Source organism: Spea bombifrons, chromosome 4, assembly GCF_027358695.1.
Source record: "Spea bombifrons isolate aSpeBom1 chromosome 4, aSpeBom1.2.pri, whole genome shotgun sequence".
Taxonomy (NCBI): Eukaryota; Metazoa; Chordata; class Amphibia; order Anura; family Pelobatidae; genus Spea; species Spea bombifrons.
In genome coordinates this window covers 107,644,777-107,664,242 of record NC_071090.1, presented here as the reverse complement: position 1 = coordinate 107,664,242, position 19,466 = coordinate 107,644,777, and the positions used below count along the sequence as shown (strand labels likewise).

The 19,466-nt window shown below is 45.8% G+C and overlaps 1 protein-coding gene and 12 non-coding genes across 14 annotated transcripts; 7 read left to right on the top strand and 6 right to left on the bottom strand.

Moving 5' to 3' along the window:
• Positions 1-305: 305 nt before the first annotated feature.
• TRNAL-UAG (transfer RNA leucine (anticodon UAG)) lies at positions 306-387 on the top strand. Its single transcript has one exon. It is a non-coding gene; the product is annotated as a tRNA-Leu (tRNA).
• A 498-nt stretch (positions 388-885) lies between these two features.
• Positions 886-4,464, top strand: TMEM107 (transmembrane protein 107). 2 transcript variants are annotated; one of them, XM_053464538.1, is made up of 6 exons: positions 886-976; positions 1,504-1,597; positions 2,896-2,963; positions 3,056-3,156; positions 4,063-4,159; positions 4,281-4,464. In XM_053464538.1, exons 2-6 carry the CDS (start codon positions 1,511-1,513, stop codon positions 4,348-4,350), a joined length of 423 nt encoding a protein of 140 aa, XP_053320513.1. In that variant the 5' UTR covers positions 886-976; positions 1,504-1,510; the 3' UTR covers positions 4,351-4,464. The 2 variants fall into 2 exon arrangements, with proteins under 2 accessions (XP_053320513.1, XP_053320512.1); XM_053464537.1 differs by lacking the exon at positions 4,063-4,159 and adding an exon at positions 3,809-3,905.
• A 1,413-nt stretch (positions 4,465-5,877) lies between these two features.
• On the bottom strand, positions 5,878-5,951 carry TRNAT-AGU (transfer RNA threonine (anticodon AGU)). Its single transcript has one exon. It is a non-coding gene; the product is annotated as a tRNA-Thr (tRNA).
• A 706-nt stretch (positions 5,952-6,657) lies between these two features.
• On the bottom strand, positions 6,658-6,731 carry TRNAT-AGU (transfer RNA threonine (anticodon AGU)). The gene has a single exon. It is a non-coding gene; the product is annotated as a tRNA-Thr (tRNA).
• Positions 6,732-7,066: 335 nt separating this feature from the next.
• LOC128492956 (U8 small nucleolar RNA) lies at positions 7,067-7,203 on the top strand. The gene has a single exon (XR_008354165.1). It is a non-coding gene; the product is annotated as a U8 small nucleolar RNA (small nucleolar RNA).
• A 247-nt stretch (positions 7,204-7,450) lies between these two features.
• TRNAI-AAU (transfer RNA isoleucine (anticodon AAU)) lies at positions 7,451-7,524 on the top strand. The gene has a single exon. It is a non-coding gene; the product is annotated as a tRNA-Ile (tRNA).
• Positions 7,525-8,168: 644 nt separating this feature from the next.
• Positions 8,169-8,240, top strand: TRNAW-CCA (transfer RNA tryptophan (anticodon CCA)). The gene has a single exon. It is a non-coding gene; the product is annotated as a tRNA-Trp (tRNA).
• An 895-nt stretch (positions 8,241-9,135) lies between these two features.
• On the bottom strand, positions 9,136-9,217 carry TRNAS-GCU (transfer RNA serine (anticodon GCU)). Its single transcript has one exon. It is a non-coding gene; the product is annotated as a tRNA-Ser (tRNA).
• Positions 9,218-13,246: 4,029 nt separating this feature from the next.
• Positions 13,247-13,380, top strand: LOC128492958 (U8 small nucleolar RNA). Its single transcript, XR_008354167.1, has one exon. It is a non-coding gene; the product is annotated as a U8 small nucleolar RNA (small nucleolar RNA).
• A 523-nt stretch (positions 13,381-13,903) lies between these two features.
• TRNAW-CCA (transfer RNA tryptophan (anticodon CCA)) lies at positions 13,904-13,975 on the top strand. Its single transcript has one exon. It is a non-coding gene; the product is annotated as a tRNA-Trp (tRNA).
• A 3,366-nt stretch (positions 13,976-17,341) lies between these two features.
• TRNAT-AGU (transfer RNA threonine (anticodon AGU)) lies at positions 17,342-17,415 on the bottom strand. The gene has a single exon. It is a non-coding gene; the product is annotated as a tRNA-Thr (tRNA).
• Positions 17,416-17,868: 453 nt separating this feature from the next.
• On the bottom strand, positions 17,869-17,942 carry TRNAT-AGU (transfer RNA threonine (anticodon AGU)). Its single transcript has one exon. It is a non-coding gene; the product is annotated as a tRNA-Thr (tRNA).
• A 172-nt stretch (positions 17,943-18,114) lies between these two features.
• TRNAP-CGG (transfer RNA proline (anticodon CGG)) lies at positions 18,115-18,186 on the bottom strand. Its single transcript has one exon. It is a non-coding gene; the product is annotated as a tRNA-Pro (tRNA).
• Positions 18,187-19,466: the final 1,280 nt, after the last annotated feature.

The window sequence follows — 19,466 nt, the reverse complement described above, 5'->3', positions numbered from 1 at the left end:
ACAGGTGACTTCATTCAGAATAGCAAGCCGTTGTTTTTATAACATCCGGGTAAAAGAAGAAATCAAACAATGTGTCATATTTGAACAATACAGACCTCAAACGGGTCATTACGGATTTTGCATCCCCCACATTTTACTGCAAAGTGGGAGGATGGTTTTCCAATATGTCTTCCTTCAAATATAAACACCGTGCAGTTAGGACGGTTCTCTCTGTATTTTACTGTTTTTAAGAATGCTTCATTCGGCAATATGACGTCATGTCAAGGCAGTGATGATCCTGGCGTGTGTGACAGCCGAAACAACAAGGTAGCGTGGCCGAGCGGTCTAAGGCGCTGGATTTAGGCTCCAGTCTCTCTGGAGGCGTGGGTTCGAATCCCACCGCTGCCAAGTTATTTTTGTCTTGTATTTATTGGATAAAAGCCTAATTTACAGTTTTACGCTGACAATATACATTTCAGGATGATTTTATTAGCATCGCATTCTCGGGATAATTTACCAACATATATCACTTCAAATAAGCTTGCTTATTAATTGATTACACCATCACATTTTTTTGATACATTGTCACATTCTATATATTTAATATAAACTCACTTAAAATATGCACCTACAAAATTAACTACTTTTACGTTTGTTATACTTTTTCCCAAAGCAGGAACGCTCATGCTAGATAATTTGTAAATTGCATCATTTCCCAGCACTCAGATTAGGCAGCTCTTCAATGGGCAAAAACCGCCTCACCTTCATTTCTTGCCAGCGAAAAACATGGCGGCCGGCCTCCGTCCGCTCGCAGCACTCGGATGACGTTACGTGATTTCATTAGCCGATAGTCGCTCACGCGCGATTTCACGCGTCTAAGAGCGGTTATACGGTTGCTTGGCAACGCACGGCTCCTGACCAGCGACAGAAAAGGCTCCATAAAGCCCTCTAAACCCTATGTATAGAGCAACAAGTATACCGTGGGCGGTGTATAGAGGTACTGTATACCCTCAATGCAGTGCATGTGAGCTGCACATATATTATGATGCTGTATATATGATATAGGGCCTGTATAGCGATGTATTTTCTAGGCCCCCTAAAAGTGACCCATGTCTGATCATATAAGAGTAATTAGTGTGATAACTTAATGCAATGCAAAGTGTTAAAAAGGAGCGATTGGTAACGTTTCCCCATTGGTTGCTATGGTGATTGCACCAGTTTTGCAACGTTGGCACCAGAATGACCCTTTCTACACAAGTCCTGGTTTGCCAGCTGGCTTCACGCGTAGAAACTCAAAATCCGCCGTCAGATCGGCCCCATTCGGCCGCCCCGTCTAGTCTCTCCGTTTTAGCTGATCGCTTTCTTCAGCCAAATGGTGTTGCAGGAATGTCTATGATGTTAATGTCAATATGTATAAAGAAAAGCATGTCAGAGTACATAGGGCAGGTGCCTTTGCTATGGTCATGCCAAACATTTTATTTCTTACAATATGTTTGTGTGTCATATATTGTTTTCTCTTTGCAGGTTTATAATGTCCGCCATCAGTAGTCTGGTCCCGTCTCGTTTCCTCACGCTTACTGCTCACCTGGTCATCGTCATAACAATATTTTGGTCAAGAGTAAGTACAGAGAGAGAGCGCGCAGCCCGAGCTATCTGTCCCCTGTATATACAGAGAGAGCGCAGCCCGAGCTATCTGTCCCCTGTATATACAGAGAGAGCGCAGCCCGAGCTATCTGTCCCCTGTATATACAGAGAGAGCGCAGCCCGAGCTATCTGTCCCCTGTATATACAGAGAGAGCGCAGCCCGAGCTATCTGTCCCCTGTATATACAGAGAGAGCGCAGCCCGAGCTATCTGTCTCCTGTATATACAGAGAGCGCAGCCCGAGCTATCTGTCCCCTGTATATACAGAGAGAGAGCGCAGCCCGAGCTATCTGTCCCCTGTATATACAGAGAGAGCGCAGCCCGAGCTATCTGTCCCCTGTATATACAGAGAGAGAGCGCAGCCCGAGCTATCTGTCCCCTGTATATACAGAGAGAGCGCAGCCCGAGCTATCTGTCCCCTGTATATACAGAGAGAGCGCAGCCCGAGCTATCTGTCCCCTGTATATACAGAGAGAGCGCAGCCCGAGCTATCTGTCCCCTGTATATACAGAGAGAGCGCAGCCCGAGCTATCTGTCCCCTGTATATACAGAGAGAGCGCAGCCCGAGCTATCTGTCTCCTGTATATTCAGAGAGAGCGCAGCCCGAGCTATCTGTCCCCTGTATATACAGAGAGAGCGCAGCCCGAGCTATCTGCCCCCTGTATATACAGAGAGAGCGCGGCCCGAGCTATCTGTCCCTGTATATACAGAGAGAGCGCGGCCCGAGCTATCTGTCCCCTGTATATACAGAGAGAGCGCGGCCCGAGCTATCTGTCCCCTGTATATACAGAGAGAGCGCAGCCCGAGCTATCTGTCCCCTGTATATACAGAGAGAGCGCAGCCCGAGCTATCTGTCCCCTGTATATACAGAGAGAGCGCAGCCCGAGCTATCTGTCCCCTGTATATACAGAGAGAGCGCAGCCCGAGCTATCTGTCCCCTGTATATACAGAGAGAGCGCAGCCCGAGCTATCTGTCCCCTGTATATACAGAGAGAGCGCGGCCCGAGCTATCTGTCCCCTGTATATACAGAGAGAGCGCAGCCCGAGCTATCTGTCTCCTGTATATACAGAGAGAGCGCAGCCCGAGCTACCTGTCCCCTATATATACAGAGAGAGCGCGGCCCGAGCCATCTGTCCCCTGTATATACAGAGAGAGAGCGCAGCCCGAGCTATCTGTCCCCTGTATATACAGAGAGAGCGCAGCCCGAGCTATCTGTCCCCTGTAGGAGAGGGGAAAAGTAAATAAAATTACATTTTTATTTCTTTTTTCTAGGAGAATAATGTACTCGCCTGTCTGCCTATCGATTACACACCAGAAGAGTATTCCTCTCGTGATACAGAGTAAGTATCTGAGACCCGGATATAGTCAGGAGGAGCTGTGCGTTTGTCTATTCAGGGTGACGTTATGGCACTGAACGTTTCTCTCCACGCAGGTTGATTGTCGCTCTCTCCGTCACACTGGGGATGTTTGCTGTGGAGTTTGCTGGTTTTCTTTCTGGAATTTCAATGTTCAACAACTCACAGAGCCTAATTTGTATCCTTTCTTCAATATACTTTGCATCATGTCCTTTAACTGCTCTGCTGGCGTTATATTGATGTATCGCATAGGGACTTCAGTGACATTATAATAGTGTTCGCGATACGGCAGCTTGAGCCCCCAGTCTTTGTGTTTTAAGTTTACTTTGTGCTGAGTCCCCCCCCCCCCACCCACCCCATAACTGAACAAGAATCATTAACCTCGTGCATTACTTATGTGATGATGGCTTGGGGATAGGGTAACATATTAAAAAAAAAATCTGTTTGCCAAGATGATAACAGCAGATACAAGGATTTCAGATCGGTTCGTCAGCAGGCAGAGTAAAGAAGGTCGAGAAGACAGAAGTCCCCCACCATACACATAAAGATGGATCAATACCCCCTTTATCTCATCTCTTCCATCTCACCTTTTTTAAATCTACATTGTTCATTATGATTATTATGAGTTATATAGCGCCAACATCTTCCACAGCGCTGTACAATGGGTAAACGAGACATAACAGGCAGTGCATCACAGCTTACGATGTAGAATTAAATAATGGGGAGGAGAGTCGCATATTTTCTGTAATAATAGCGGGAGAGGAGAGCTGTAGGCACAGAGAAGTTTATCACTTTTGTGTTCGGTCCCTAACCTTTTCCATGTGGTTAAGCCGTGGGCGCTCACGCCAGTGCCAGCGTTGCTCTACTTTTCTTCCTGTTTGAAGGCTGGCATTGCTCTGTGTACTGGTGGATTATGGCTTTTTGCAGGTAAGTGGCCGCTGAACTTAGAAATAAACCCCCCACCCCCCCATCACTGGTTGGCCTTTCTCCCATGTCACCCCACCATCTACTAGTTGCGACTAAGTGTTTAGCCTTGGGCTAGCATGTTGATGTTGGCTTATTTCCTTAACTCGGCCTGCCCCAGCTGTGGCTCTGCACTGTGCCGCCTCCGTTAGCCTGTCCCTGTTTGTCTCACAGAAATGGGAATGTACCTCGTATTGGTATATCTTTGGTTTCTGCAGGTACATAAGACGGGGGGGAGGGGGCAAAACGTGTAAAACAAGGCCATTTCATAAGTGGGAATGGGTGAAAAAGGAACACTATTGGGATAATCCTGAGTTCTTTCCTTCTCTGCTCCTACAGCGCCCTGCCAGCCCTCACAGAGCTCTTCGTCTTTATTGCTGTTCTTGGGCTGAAGCGGAAGCCCCTGTAAGCCTGCGCAACCAGAGACACAATGAAAACCTCGAAACAGCCAATGATGTGCCAAAAGACCTTTTAATCAATGTGATCAAGCGCAAAAAAATAATAATCGGATGTATGGCCACCTGGTAGGGAAACCATTTCATGGTATCTCTGTCACTTTACGCGATTGGCCTGGACATGCAGTTGAGTATTTTTTGGCCTAGGGTACCTGTCGGTCCTGATGTTCATCATTTTTATTTTTTTTTTTTTTTTTTTGAGAGCCTTGAGGAATCATGCTCTTCCTCCTCTACCACCGTGTGCTGTGAAGAAACAAACAAGGGTGGTCGGTCATCCAAAAAGTGGTAGGTCCATAGTGGAAACAGAGTTCCCAATCTTGTCTTCTGGGGCTGCACTCCCCGAGGGGATATGTAGCCCCTTCCTCCCCTCCCAGACCCTAAGCCTTGCACACAGGCGTTATCTTCTAGGATCTCCCGTTGAGGAGACCCAATGAACTTACTTGCTCTTACCAACCCATCCACAGTGAGTGGAAAGAAGTGTGCCTCCGCACACCACTCAAATGCCCCAGTGGATCCACGCCAGGTGACCCTATAACACCTCGGGCTCACTGACGCAAATCCCAGCGTTAAGGCCCGAGGACCAGGCTTTCCCTCTCTCTCTCATAGGTACTTACGTGATCTTAGTCGTGAAGCAACTATATTACATCATCACTTTAAATGACCCATAATCAGTTATGCATGTCGCGGCAGTGAGACCTTTTTTATTATTTTTTTTTTATGAACTGATGGTAATTTGTTAATATTAATTAATGCTAGCAAGATTCCAGAACAGGGAAATTGGTATTTTTGGCAGTAATGCGGAATGCAAGAGATTTTTTTGGTCCCAGCACAAATTTAGTGTGTCTTTTAAATGTATGTTTATATACTATTTATACCAAGTTAAATTTTTTATGTTTTTTATACATTGTTAAGTACTTTGATATAATTGTATTAAATGTATATTTGTTTTAAGTGTGTTTTTATATTTTTTGGTGGAGAATTGGACAGGCTTAAATTGATAAATATATTTTTTTACACTAAAGGACCAGAGCACTTTTTGGGTGTTATTTTACTCTTTCTCATTTAGTGAACCCACACAAAATATATGGAGTTTTTGGGCCTTTTTTTTTTTTTATACATGTAAGACATGTAAAATAATTGACAAGGTATGTCAATTATTCACAGGTAATATAAACACAACAGATACTAAAAAAAAAATATTTTTATTCCACTACCACACTGACTACAAAGTAATCATTAAAATGACGTAAAAATACTCAGCTAGTTATTTGTGGCGGAGCTTAATTTAGTGAAATTCTTACTATTCCTATTAGACATTCTTTAATCAGTAAGACCATCTGGATCATGTAAGACAAACTGTAGCCGTGACATCCTTCAGAGTAACCAAAACATACAATTGATGTAGGTTATTGTAATCGCATGCTGTACAGGAATAAGTGAAAGTCCGAAAAAGCAGTATTCAAGATCTGAGCGTAAAATAAAGGCACTGCTGAGATTCGAACTCAGGATCTCCTGTTTACTAGACAGGCGCTTTAACCAACTAAGCCACAGCGCCATTGCAACGATGGTATAGGAATCTTTGCCTTCAAAGCGTTCAACCCGCTTAACTGTAGTTAAGAAAATCCCATGGTCTAGATTCCTTTACTGTATCGTAGTTTTCCACTTGGTTTCCAATAAACTTTTATCTTCCGGTGACATTCATTGTAGGCAGGCATGCGATATTTGGCTAACATTACCTACTCAATGGCAAAGGAGACCCACATGTATAATAAAGTCATTTAACGTTAGACTTAGATTAGAGAGTCCCTCTGTAATTTAAGAGGCAACTCTGCACCAGAGTTACGCTTTATAGTTAGTGAAGGTGCCACGGCTTCTTACTTCACACTCTAAAGAAAAAAAAAAATACAGGAGCGTAACTGGAAAACAAAGGGCCCCGGTGCGAAGACTGCTCCAGGGCACCCAACTTCACCAAGCAACATGTGCCACCTTTTGCCCCCGAACAGCTTGTGAGTGCCACTTTTGCCACTGTTTTCCTGCCATCCTGTGCCGGTTCAAAATTGTTTATAAAAGGTCCTTTCGAGCTGGATTGGCTTGGGTCCAGGTTGGAAGGGCCCTTTCTGAACATTTTTGAAACAGCATTAGGAGACAGGACCGAGTGGTCGCAGAGGTCTTTAAGGCCTCCTAGAGAGACAGGCCAACTCGTAGTTGCTACCCCTGTAGTTATGCCACTGTCTTAATGTATTAAGGCTTAAAAATAAAAAAGGCACTGCTGAGATTCGAACTCAGGATCTCCTGTTTACTAGACAGGCGCTTTAACCAACTAAGCCACAGCGCCACACAGTCCAGGAGGTGAAACAAGTCATTGAGTATTGAGTATATTGAGTATATATTGAGTATCATCAAAGATGGCCGACAGGGCTTTTTTAGCTCCTCCTGGTATGTAAATTTTACTACGATCAGCATATTGCATCATGGGAAATTAAATACAGATAAAAACAGATACACTGTATCTTAAGCGTTTTCATTAAAAAAACTTTATCTAGTAAAATAGAATTCCTGAATGACTATGGTGATTTAATAATTCTACGTAATATGGTTAGTGAACTTACCCACTATAACTGTAATGGAAACTGTCCTGGGTCTGGCCCCTGCTCAACCCGGTAATGTGTATCGTCAGTGAGGTTAATCCTTACCTGTTCCTCCTTATGGAGAAACAGAACATGATGAATGGAGGATGCTGATTGTGTGATTACGAAAAGCTCCTGCACACTCCGAGACGACAACAACTCGGGGTGTGTCATTCTGATACACAACCTCACTGGTGATACTTGGTGTTATAGTGAAACGTAATAAAGAAAGATTTTTTGGTCTGCTGCTCTTTCTTATGTGTGGTTTTTGATAGTTGCAGTTGCTGTTACGATTTATGTTTATCCCTATTTGTTAGCTCTTATTTTCTGTTTCTAAAGGAGAGGTTCGTGGTGAGATCCTGAAACTTGGCTGATCACTATGTGATGCAACATTCATTCTCTGAGTATTCCGCCTTGTAATCGCACTGGCCGGTTAGCTCAGTTGGTTAGAGCGTGGTGCTAATAACGCCAAGGTCGCGGGTTCGATCCCCGTACGGGCCATATGTTTTTTATTTAAGTATGATTTTTCATAGATTCGTAACATATTTACTATTTGCATATTGCAATATACAGATACAATACAAGTGAAATAAATATTTAGGAAATGTCTGAACTTTATATGATGGCTTTGAATTCATGTAAATTATATTGTCTGCATGTTATTTGATGTAATAAGTACCACAGGCACTTCTTTTGGGAATCTTTAAAGACCACAGATCTTTGAAACTCTGAGCTTTGCAGCAATTTAGGACCAATAATGATCTGAGGTGCCCCTTGGAGGATGAAAAGGGATCAAAAATGTTATTTTTTTCAGTTCATTTCTCAGAATGTATATATTTTTTTTTTTGTAAGGCAAATTTGAGATTAGAAGTCTTCTCTAGTTTATTTGTTAAATACTGAGATTAAAGGGATTGTAAATTTGTGAGCCTGGTTCTCTTTACCAAATATATTGGTTATTCTTCATCTGTCAATTCTGATTTTGTCATACCCTTTGAATGTATGGATTGTGAGGAATGCTGCAGAAATTGTTGGTGCTATATAAATAAAGGATATAAATAATAAAGGACCCTTCTAAAACATAGACTTGTTGCAAACTCCCCCTCCAAACAAACGACAGACCATTTGCACAGGAGGGTGTTATACAAGACCTCGTGGCGCAACGGTAGCGCGTCTGACTCCAGATCAGAAGGTTGCGTGTTCAAATCACGTCGGGGTCATTTCTTGTTTTGCATGGAAACAAAACACTTAACGTTAGTATTTCATGAAACACATCTATTTTAAATTAAATACGGGTGTGCTCCCACCAACCCTTCACTATATAAAAGCCTTTACTCAGTGTGTCTCACAGTAAAGGGTATGACCAAACTACAACTTCCCTAGATCTTCTGTTCCCCCCATTATCATTCCATCCACAAAAAAGATACCAAGGTAACTCATTAACAACGCTTCCCCATGTAAAAGAAAAAATGTCGGTGCGCTAAGCTAGTCACAGGCTCAAATAATTTAAATGTGTAATACGAGGCCTACCAAACAGGTGTAAGCATGCTGCAAAAACAGTGTATTGGCTGTACAATGTATACAAAAACAAAAACTGTCTGCGCTTCTTACCCTAATAAAGTTGGCAACAAATATAGAAACATAATATAAATGAGAGGTTTTGGTTATATGAATTGGCCAAAGCATAATTAAGCTCACCCGCCACATCAAGGCACACGCTCAATAGGGTGAGAACCCACTCTCACCTCCTACATAGTGGGCACACAAGGCAGTTTATACTGCTACCAAAACCTTATTAATGTGTTGGGGGAGGTGCAATTAAACCTCCTCCCCATTAACCCCTGGACAGCAAGCTGCAACCAGACTGATGAGGAGCCAACAACCTCAAATATGTACAAACAGGGAAAAGAAAAAATGTCGGTGCGCTAAGCTAGTCACAGGCTCAAATAATATAAATGTGTAATACGAGGCCTACCATGTAAGTTTACAATTTACACGGACAGAGGACTCATGTTTGGCCACACCTGTTCTCTGACAATTGACGACTTAGTCTGAGCCTTGTGCATCATAATTGTCCCCCTCACAAGGATTGGGGGAGACAAGAAAAGAAACAACCGACGAGGATGGGATTCGAACCCACGCGTGCAGAGCACAATGGATTAGCAGTCCATCGCCTTAACCACTCGGCCACCTCGTCACAATACATTAACATATTCCCTGTGCTGCCTGGTTAGTAATGAAAATTCATCTTTATAGACATAATTACACTACCAAAATTCCCCAAAAAAGGATGGATGTCGGGAATACAGTTAGTTGTCATTGGCCTGTAATCTAGTTTTTGTAGTGGTGAATCATTTAAATTAGGAAAAGAAGTAGTTACAATGGCTGCCCACTAGATGGTGCTGTTGGGAGCCAAGTTTTCAGCCTGATGGCTATGAACAGTAATGCTCAGGATAAATGTTCACACACATACCCCGTTCAACCAGGATATTGTAGTGTCACTGCCAATGGTTTTGGGGTCTGTGACAGATCATCCTGTGCCCCAGAGTGGACACATCCGCCTGTCAGCTCCTTCCCTCTCCCAGTAAGCGGACACGCTGTGGCTGTCCGAAGAAAGCAGTCACAGACCAGCACTTCCCTCAATCATGAGACAGAACTTCATGCTTTGAGGTTAAAAACAGAACTCCCTTTATTACAAACACACAGAACTTATATACAATCTCCATTCACTGTGCACCAAACCCAACCCCCAATCCCATCAGTCACATCCCATCACAAATCCCATCAGTCTACAGGGGATGTATCAGGTGAGGGGATTAAGGGATACAATGGGTTCCCCCACCTGTGTTATCCCCCCCTGTAGTGCGGGTGCCGTCTGGGCAGATAGGGCTGTGCTGGCTGATTAAGAGCCCCAGCCAGATTATAGGATCGTCTCTTTGAAGGCTGGAGCTGCAGCCACATTCAAACCGGCTACACATAAATATAATAATAATAATAACAGTGAAGACCAGACATGGTTCGTCACATTACTCCCCTCTTGTGCAAACGTCCGGCAGACACAGCCAGATCCCTAACGGATCGGCTTGGGGATGACCGGGCCTCTACTGTCTCTAGTCCTGCGGGGTAGGGAGAGCGGGCGTGCGGCCTCTGGGGCACCCTGGCAGCCCCATGTCAGTCACCCAGGCTCCTAGGCCTGGCCCGTAGTCAAAGGGTAAGAGGCCAGCCCAGAAGCCTCTCCAATGGGCAGCCCTCTTTAGTCTCCTCTGCAGGCATGGGAGACCTTTCTCCAGGGCTTCCTTTCCCCTCTGGGCCCTCAGCCCAGACTCGGCTCCCTCCCAACCTGATGGAACCCTCCCATGGTTACCCTGACTACGGGCTTGTCCCGAGTCCGCTCCACATTCCCCCACCCAAACAACAAGAGCCCACTCCAAAGCAGCAGCAGTTTCACTTACCCCTACCTGGCTCTCCGAGCTAGGGCTCGTTTTGCCCACTGGACCATGCCGCTGGGGAGGAGTGCCGGTTGCCCTTCCTCCCATAATTGGTGACGGCCGCTGGGGAGGGTCGCCGCCTGCGCCCCCTCCCGGATGCTCGTGCTGGGGAGAGCCAGATAATGGGGGTGTAAGCAGTGCAGGGCAGAGGTCAGCGACTCTCTGCCCGGTTGCCAGTGCTTCTGCTGGTGCAGGGAATGGTGCTGGGCAGAGAACAGCGTCACTCTGCCCTGTGGCTAGCTCTTCCGCTGGTGGTTCCCTGCTAGCAGGTGGGGACCCTTCGCTGTGGGGCGGGCAGAGACCAGCAGCACTCTGCCCTGTTGCCGGCGTTTCAGTCAGCGCAAGGATTGCTGGTGCAGGACAGATGTCAGCGACTCTCTCTCCGGGTGTCAGCACTGCTGGTTGGTCCTCGTTAGCCGGCAGGAACACAGTGCTGGGGGATGAGCAGAGGCCAGCAGCACTCTGCCCCGTGGCCGGCTCTTCTGCCGGTCTGGCATTTTGCGGTGCTGGGCAGAGGATCGCGTCGCACTGCCCTGGTGGGTCCCTGCTAGCAGGCAGGGACCTTTCATTTTCGTGAGGGCAGAGGCCAGCGGCACTCTGCCCCGGTGCCGGCGCTTCAGCCGGAGTAGGAGGAGCGCATGGTGCTGGGCAGAGAACAGCGTCCCTCTGCCCTGTTGCCGGCGTTTCAGCCAGCGCGAGGATTGCTGGTGCAGGACAGAGGTCAGCGACTCTCTCTCCGGGTGCCAGCACTTCTGGTTGGTCCTCGTTAGCCGGCGGGAACAATGTGCTGGGGGATGAGCAGAGGCCAGCAGCACTCTGCCCCGTGGCCGGCTCTTCTGCCAGTCTGGCATTTTGCAGTGCTGGGCAGAGGATCGCGTCGCACTGCCCTGGTGGGTCCCTGCTAGCAGGCAGGGACCTTTCACTGTGGGGCGGGCAGAGGCCAGCGGCACTCTGCCCCGCTGCCGGCACTTCAGCCGGGGGAGGAGGGGCGCATGGTGCTGGGCAGAGAACAGCGTCCCTCTGCCCTGTTGTCGGCGCTTCTGCCGCCTCTAGTGGAAACCCATAGACCGCTGCCTCAAATTCCGGTGACTGCATGCGGTCCATAATCGCCCGGAAGACTTCCTCCCAAAAGTGATTGCCCACTTTCACCTCTTCGGGCTCTGGCTGGAATACCAGGGGCAGAGTGGCTGAACCTTCAAGTCCAGAGGCTTGCCAATTACAGTGAGCGGCCTCCGGAGCTCGCTCTGTGACATCTGTCAGGTCACACTGCAGGGCGTAGCTCCCCTCGAACAGCGCCAAGTATTCTGCCTCGAGGCACCATTCTCTGTCTACTAGTCTCTCAAGGTCTTGGCTGAGTTCACTTGTTGCAGTGGGCGGCAGGGCTCTCCAGCGCTTGTCACTAATGTCCCACCATCGGTCCATGTTGCCATTGCCAAAGACACCCCTTTCCTCGAATGCCTCCCACAACAGGCCAGGCCCGCCAACATCCATCCCTTCCGGAGAATGGGGCTTATTGGATTTTCGCTGCGGGCCTCGGGCTTCCCAGTATATGGCTCGGTACTCCTCTTCGAGCCCAATCTCCTGTCGGACCAGCCTCTCTAGCTCTGCAACCTCACCTGGAGATGCAGGTCCCCCGAACAAGTAGAGCCTCCCATTCACCTGGTCCCTGATTCGTTGTTCTAGGGTGGGCAGATGTGTACCTTGGCGGGCGCTCCACTTTTCTAGGGCCGCTCTCCATCTCACGAGCCGGGCTCGGGTCCGTCTCTCAAACTCCCATACTGGAGTCTCCGATTCGAGGGTCTCGACTCCCCTCCAAGTCACCCCGCATCCCGGTGACTGTTCAATCCACTCCATCTGTGGATCCGTTTGGCTCTTCCTCGCCAGGGTATAACTTTGTTCTGCGGCTAGTTGCTTTGGTCCGCTCTGGCCTGGAAGGAGTAGATCCCACCGCTTGCCACCAATGTGACGGATCGTCCTGTGCCCCAGAGTGGACACATCCGCCCGTCAGCTCCTTCCCTCTCCCAGTAAGCGGACACGCTGTGGCTGTCCGAAGAAAGCAGTCACAGACCAGCACTTCCCTCAATCATGAGACAGAACTTCATGCTTTGAGGTTAAAAACAGAACTCCCTTTATTACAAACACACAGAACTTATATACAATCTCCATTCACTGTGCACCAAACCCAACCCCCAATCCCATCAGTCACATCCCATCACAAATCCCATCAGTCTACAGGGGATGTATCAGGTGAGGGGATTAAGGGATACAATGGGTTCCCCCACCTGTGTTATCCCCCCCTGTAGTGCGGGTGCCGTCTGGGCAGATAGGGCTGTGCTGGCTGATTAAGAGCCCCAGCCAGATTATAGGATCGTCTCTTTGAAGGCTGGAGCTGCAGCCACATTCAAACCGGCTACACATAAATATAATAATAATAATAACAGTGAAGACCAGACATGGTTCGTCACAGGGTCCTCTGACGCCAACCACATGGTTTCTCTCACAAACAGGCACACACACTTTGGCACTTGCATCATGTTGCATCATGGGAAATTAAATTCATAAAAACAGATACACTGTATCTTAAAAGTTTTCATTAAAGAGTTTTATCTAGTAAAATAGAATTTGTGAATGAATATGATGATTTAATAATTCTACGTAATATGGTTAGTGAACTTACCCACTATAACTGTAATGGAAACTGTCCTGGGTCTGGCCCCAGCTCAACCCTGTAGTTGGTATTGTCAGTGAGGTTGATCCTTACCTGTTCCTCCTTACGGAGAAACAGAACATGATGAATGGAGGATGCTGATTGTGTGATTATGAAAAGCTCCTGCACACCTTGAGCTGACAACTCTAAGTGTGTCATTCTGATATGCAGCCTTGCTGGTAATTCATGATGTTATGTTAAAATGTTGCAAAGAAAGTATTCTTGGTGCGTGATCCTTTATGATGATTATTCTTTCTTCTTTATGGTTGTTACAGCTAATGCTTATTCATTCTTGTTTGCTGTGATCTATGCTGCTTCTTGATGATGTCCTGAAGGTTGGCTAATCACCATGTGATGCAACATTCCTTTTCTGTGGCCTTACGGCACTTTGGCGCTTGGCACTTTTTTTTTTTTCACAGTGAGGTCACTGACCTCAAGGCTTCAATAAAAAAAAAAGGGTATCGCTGGACGATTACTAGTAGAGACATTTAGAAACAGATGGGTACTCTAGATGCAGCCAATATGGTTCTGTCAGGACCATGGGCTTGTACCAGGATGGCCACTATAACCAACTAATATCATCACGGACCTCTCAGCCTGTCTCTGTAACCCAGTGTGGGCCACACCATTGAAAGACAATAGAGGTGGGCCTCATATTTAAATATGTTATGACAGCATTCAAACAGATGACCTCGTGGCGCAACGGTAGCGCGTCTGACTCCAGATCAGAAGGTTGCGTGTTCAAATCACGTCGGGGTCATTTGCTGTTTTTCATGGAAACTAAAATACTTTACCTTACTATTAAAGGCACCGTTTCATGAAACACATATGCACTGGTGAGTTCCCTTCTATCATGTCCTCATATATCCAATTATTTTGAAACCTTATTATTATCTTTTATTTTAATAGCACCAACAATTTACTTAGCGCTTCTCAGAGTAAATGGTAGGACAAAAGTACAGCTGTCAGACAATCGACAAATCGATACATTAGGTTAAGAGGGCCCTGCTCATTAGACTTACGTAGCTCTCACATCCCAATCTATCTTCCGTCCTCCCTTCTCCCTCTGGAAGTATGATTATGTCCACAAAAAGATGTCTAGATAACTATTTAACGATGCTTCCCCAGGTCAGTTTACAATTTGAGGGGATTGATGTTTGCCACACCCACTCTCAACCACTGCCCACTGAAGTCTGTCTGGGCCTAGCCTGACCCCTATGCATGACTAGCCCCTTCTTCCAAACTTGGCTAGGCCTATCCATCACAAAGACACTACTCAAGTGTGTGTGGGGGGGGTGTTGTGACTCCTGGCCACTACCCCCTTAAAGACTTACGTCGGTACACCTTTCAAGGAGAATACTACAAAATGCAGCCCTTCCTAGGCTTCAGCTTGGGAGGGGAGGAGGGTACGGCATAACCCCCTGTGGGAAGTGCGGTCCTAGAACATAAAGTTTAGGGACTCGGTTGCCACTGTGACCTTACCACCACAGCACGTTTTACCCTTTCTTTAGCTGTAACTTTTTGCACATGTTGGTCATAAATACATCAGTATAGAAACCACTGACTAATGGGGAGGGGGGTTAAATTGAATTAATTAAATTGTTAAATAATTATAAAAATGAATTAGTCTTTATTAGTGCAACTAAACTGATATTCTTGTAATACCACCCTTGTCTTTCTTGTTACCCTTGTCCTTATGGGCCTACAACAAGGTAAATTGATTGTCCTAGTCAGAATAAGAAACATATAGTATGGCTCATATAATACAAGTGAACACGAGACAATGAAACATACCGTATTGGCTCGGATATAGGCCGCCCCCGTATATAGGCCGCACCCTAAAAGTTTGGTGCTTTTTTAAAGAAAAAGTTTTTTTTCTTTAAAAAAGCACCAAAAAAACATGCTGCCACTCTGTTCTCCCTCCCCGAGATATGCTGCCGCTGTCCTCCCTCCCCGAGATACGCTGCCACTGTCCTCCCTCCCCGAGATATGCTACCACTGTCCTCCCTCCCCGAGATACGCTACCACTGTCTTCTCTCCCCGAGATATGCTACCACTGTCCTCCCTCCCCGAGATATGCTACCACTGTCCTCCCTCCCCGAGATACGCTGCCACTGTCCTCCCTCCCCGAGATACGCTACCACTGTCCTCCCTCCCCGAGATACGCTACCACTGTCCTCCTCTGACCACCCCCCCCCCGACTTACCGGAGCAGACTCCCGGATGTCTTGCGGGGCCGGCGGGGGACATCTACGCAATACGCGTATACAACTTCCGGTCCCGGCACATCCAGTGCCCGCACCGGAAGTTGTATTGCGTAGATGTTCCCCGTCGGCCCCGCAAGACACCCGGGAGTCTGCTCCGGTAAGTACGGGGGGGGGGCAGAGGTAAAACACATCGTGCGGACGATCTGCACAATGCGCTTAGACAACCTCCCGTGCCGGCACCCCCCCCCGTGGGAAGTGCTGGCACGGGAGGCTGTCTGAGCGTATCAGACAGTAGGATACAGGTCCCCTGCACCGCTGCGGGGGATCTGTATCCTAACCCCGCTGCCTGCCCGGGCAGTGGGGGGAAAAAGTGCGGCCTATATTCGAGCCAATACGGTATTTTTTTTAATAAAAAATACATTGTATTTATAAACATTCCCTTGTTGGAAATTAATACATCTGTATAGAAACCATTTCCCTGAGGACCATGATCTGGGGTCAGGATGCCCACTGTTTAACCAACTAATATCATCATGGATCTCTCCAGCTGTCACTGTGACCCAGTGTGGACAATACCATTAGAAGACAACAAAGGTAGAACTCGGATACATTATGATGATGTCATACAGTACTATTGACAGGGCATGGGGGTGGAACGGTAGCACCTCTGGCCTTGGAAATGAAAAGACATTTTATTGCAAAATTATATATTCGAAAGAAACAAAATAGTTCATTAATTCCATCCCCGCAGCTGCCATCTTAACTATACATAGAGGAAGAGAATCTCATTGTTTAGCCAGCTCTAAGAGGAGGGACATTGAGTGTGCTGATCTTCGTGCCGAGAGTTTGTCCAATGGCTGAGCTGCATCTTTTACAGAAAAAAAGCAGACTAGTAAAAAAAGAGAGAGTCTATATAAGAGCAGAGCAGGCAGGCAATCCGTTCATTTTACTGTGACTGCTTTATGTGACACGGCAGTGTTGCATCTGAGCATTTTACAGAGTGAGATTCTTCAAGTGTGAGACTTGATGAGCCTCAGACTGACATTTCTCACAGTGTCTAATTTAAGAGGAGATATCATCCAAATGGGCCTGATCAAATGTTTACATACCCTTGAATGTTTGGCCTTGTTACAGACACAGAAGGTGTGTCTCTGCTTCCTTTTACCTCTCTGCTTCCTTTTACCTCTAAGCTGCTTGAACGGATTGTGTACAATCGCCTCACTAACTTCCTCTCCTCTAATTCCCTCCTTGACCCTCTACAGTCTGGTTTCAAACCCCTTCACTCTACTGAAACGGCTCTAACAAAAGTCTCCAATGACTTGCTCTCTGCCAAAGCAAAAGGTAACTTCTCTATTCTAATACTATTGGATCTCTCTGCTGCTTTTGATACTGTTGATCACCACCTTCTTCTTGACTCACTTGCTTCGAGATACACCTCTTCCTTTTCCCGTCTACAAGATTTCACTCGAGCTGCCCCATATCTCTGGAATCTACTCCCAAAGAACCTTCAGCATTCACCCTCCCTCTCTCCCAACATTCAAGAAACATCTCAAAACCCACTTCTTCAGAGAAGCCGCACCATCTTAGCTGCTAGAACTTCATTGTCATTGATACAACCACCACACTACCTCTGACCCTTTCTCTGTGCCTTATGTTTGTCACCCCATTCCCTCAAGATTTTAAGCTTATGAGCAGGGCTCTCTCCGCCTAATGTATCGGTTTGTCTTAGTCTGTCAATAGCTTTTATTAACTATAAAATAGTTTACATGTCAATGTTTACTAGTAAACCTTTTTTTTCCTATAGAGTGGAGATTCAGGGTTTTTCTTTTTTCCCTAAATTAATAATCACATTTTAGGAGCTCATCTTATAATCGAGCAATTGCAGTATTTGACTTATTTATAAATTTTTAATTTTAAAATAGGCACTGCTGAGATTCGAACTCAGGATCTCCTGTTTACTAGACAGGCGCTTTAACCAACTAAGCCACAGCGCCAATGCATGTGCATGAGTTTGGTAGAAAATGCCTATCCACCTCAAATGGAAATGCATTGTTCGCCAGAGGAGCTTATTTGCATTTGTGTCCATATAATATAAACGTGGAAAGTGCAAGACTTCTATTGAAGAGGAAGCTGTGCATTTAATTTTTAAACTTATTGGCTTTTGTCGTAACCTAAAGAAAATGCTGAAGATCAATCTCGGGGCAATCGTCAAGGTCTCTTATACTGGAAAAAGTTAAATTAATATCTGCTTACTGCATTCACGCAGTGATTGGCCCATGGAGCAGGAAGCCCGATATGGCTGCTGCTACCATGATGACTGACAATGTGCTGGCATGATGTTAGTAAAAAGCCTGATCCCTTCTACCGTGCAGGGATCGGGTATTATGACATCACTCTAAAAGCTTTTTTTCTTAATAAAAATAGTCTTAAAAACGCTCTTGTATGTTAGGCACTGCTGAGATTCGAACTCAGGATCTCCTGTTTACTAGACAGGCGCTTTAACCAACTAAGCCACAGCGCCATTGCAACACAGTCACTATTGCCACCTAATTTGGCAAACAATGAAAACCCAATCCACCTAAACTCAAACAGTCCATTGTTCTCCAGATGAGCTAATTTGCATTTGTGTTCATATGATATAAACGTGTAATAGTAACTTTTAGCATAGTCTGCGGTTTGCATTTTTAAAAGAAGGGCTCGTCCGGGATTTGAACCCGGGACCTCTCGCACCCGAAGCGAGAATCATACCCCTAGACCAACGAGCCATTGATATCCTGAGAGGGAACAAGGCAGATGTTGGTGATTTACTGCCCCCAGCCCACAGAGGTCAAGCAGCTCACACAGGCTCCTATTGCTTTATATAGTGTTACATATAGAGCATAGATATGGAAAGAACAATCAGTTATGAGGGGAATGAGGCAGCAGGCAAGAGATGATTTGATTGTAATGGGTCACGTGTAGAAGTCAGTGGCCTGGAGATGTTGAGGAGGGGAGAACAGGTGGTTTGTTTCAGTATGCAGGTGATGGGTATTAGGAGAATAGATTGTATGCTTCTCTGAACAGGTGTTTAATGCCGGAATAAAAGCTGTGGAGAGTCTGACAGAAGAACATAGACCATAGATATATTTCACTCTGAGGAAGCCTATTTAGTAGGTGAAACGCGTATGTGCTATTTTTATTGACCTTTTAATGGTTTTTAACCAGAAAGCTGAAAATAAATAAGTTTTTTTTAAAAACCATTCTTTTCTGCTCCTGGTATCCCTTTAAGGTTTTAAACATAGTTTTATATCCTTGGTGGGGATCATTCCACCTACGCCAGAAGGTGTGAGCAATCCATTTATTGCTCACCATATTGTGAGTATATAGTGAACTGTTTTTATTTTGTTTTATTCATTTTATATATATATATACAGAAAGCACTATGCCTGTTTAACTTTTTATGTGCACCTTATCCTGAGAACCAAAAAAAAGAACTACACAGGACTGCTGCTAAAGATATCCCCAGGCGAGGATTGTATTGCCCATGCAAGTTTTGTGGGACTAATTGCTTAAGTCCCTCAAAAATGTGAGTATCGATTCCTTAACTCTTTACCACACGGTGCCAGCCACATATTATTTTACTGTGACTTTCTTCTCCTCTATGTGCAACCACTATCTCCTGTGACCTCCAAGTTATTTACCAAGCCAAGAAGAGGAAACCTTGGCGAGTGGGCTGCTGCTATTTATAGGACTATTTATTTTATTGCTCTTAGCGCTTTTACCTTCCTGTTTTTTACTGCATAGATATATTTCAACTAAAATTGTGGAGACGAAAGCACAGAAAAGCGATAATGGTTAGCTATAGATCCAACATAGAGCGCAAACTGTGTGATCATAATCAGTCCTTGTTCTTGTCTTAGATTCAGGAGCCATATGTCTGGTGAGCTTTCTGGCTGCTGTTTATCTCCCCTCCAAAGGAAGCGTTTTCTGTACTCAGAGACTTCTGGTAAAGATTGAGGCTTTGGAGTTATACTTAAATCTCAAGACTCCATATTTACCCACAACT

Coding starts and splice junctions, on each gene's coding strand:
- TMEM107 (XM_053464538.1), top strand. CDS start 1,511: ATGTCCGCCATCAGTAGTCTGGTCCCGTCTCGTTTCCTCACGCTTACT. Junction 2,964..3,055: donor TATTCCTCTCGTGATACAGA/GTAAGTATCTGA, acceptor CTCTCCACGCAG/GTTGATTGTCGCTCTCTCCG. Junction 3,157..4,062: donor CAACTCACAGAGCCTAATTT/GTATCCTTTCTT, acceptor GGCCTGCCCCAG/CTGTGGCTCTGCACTGTGCC.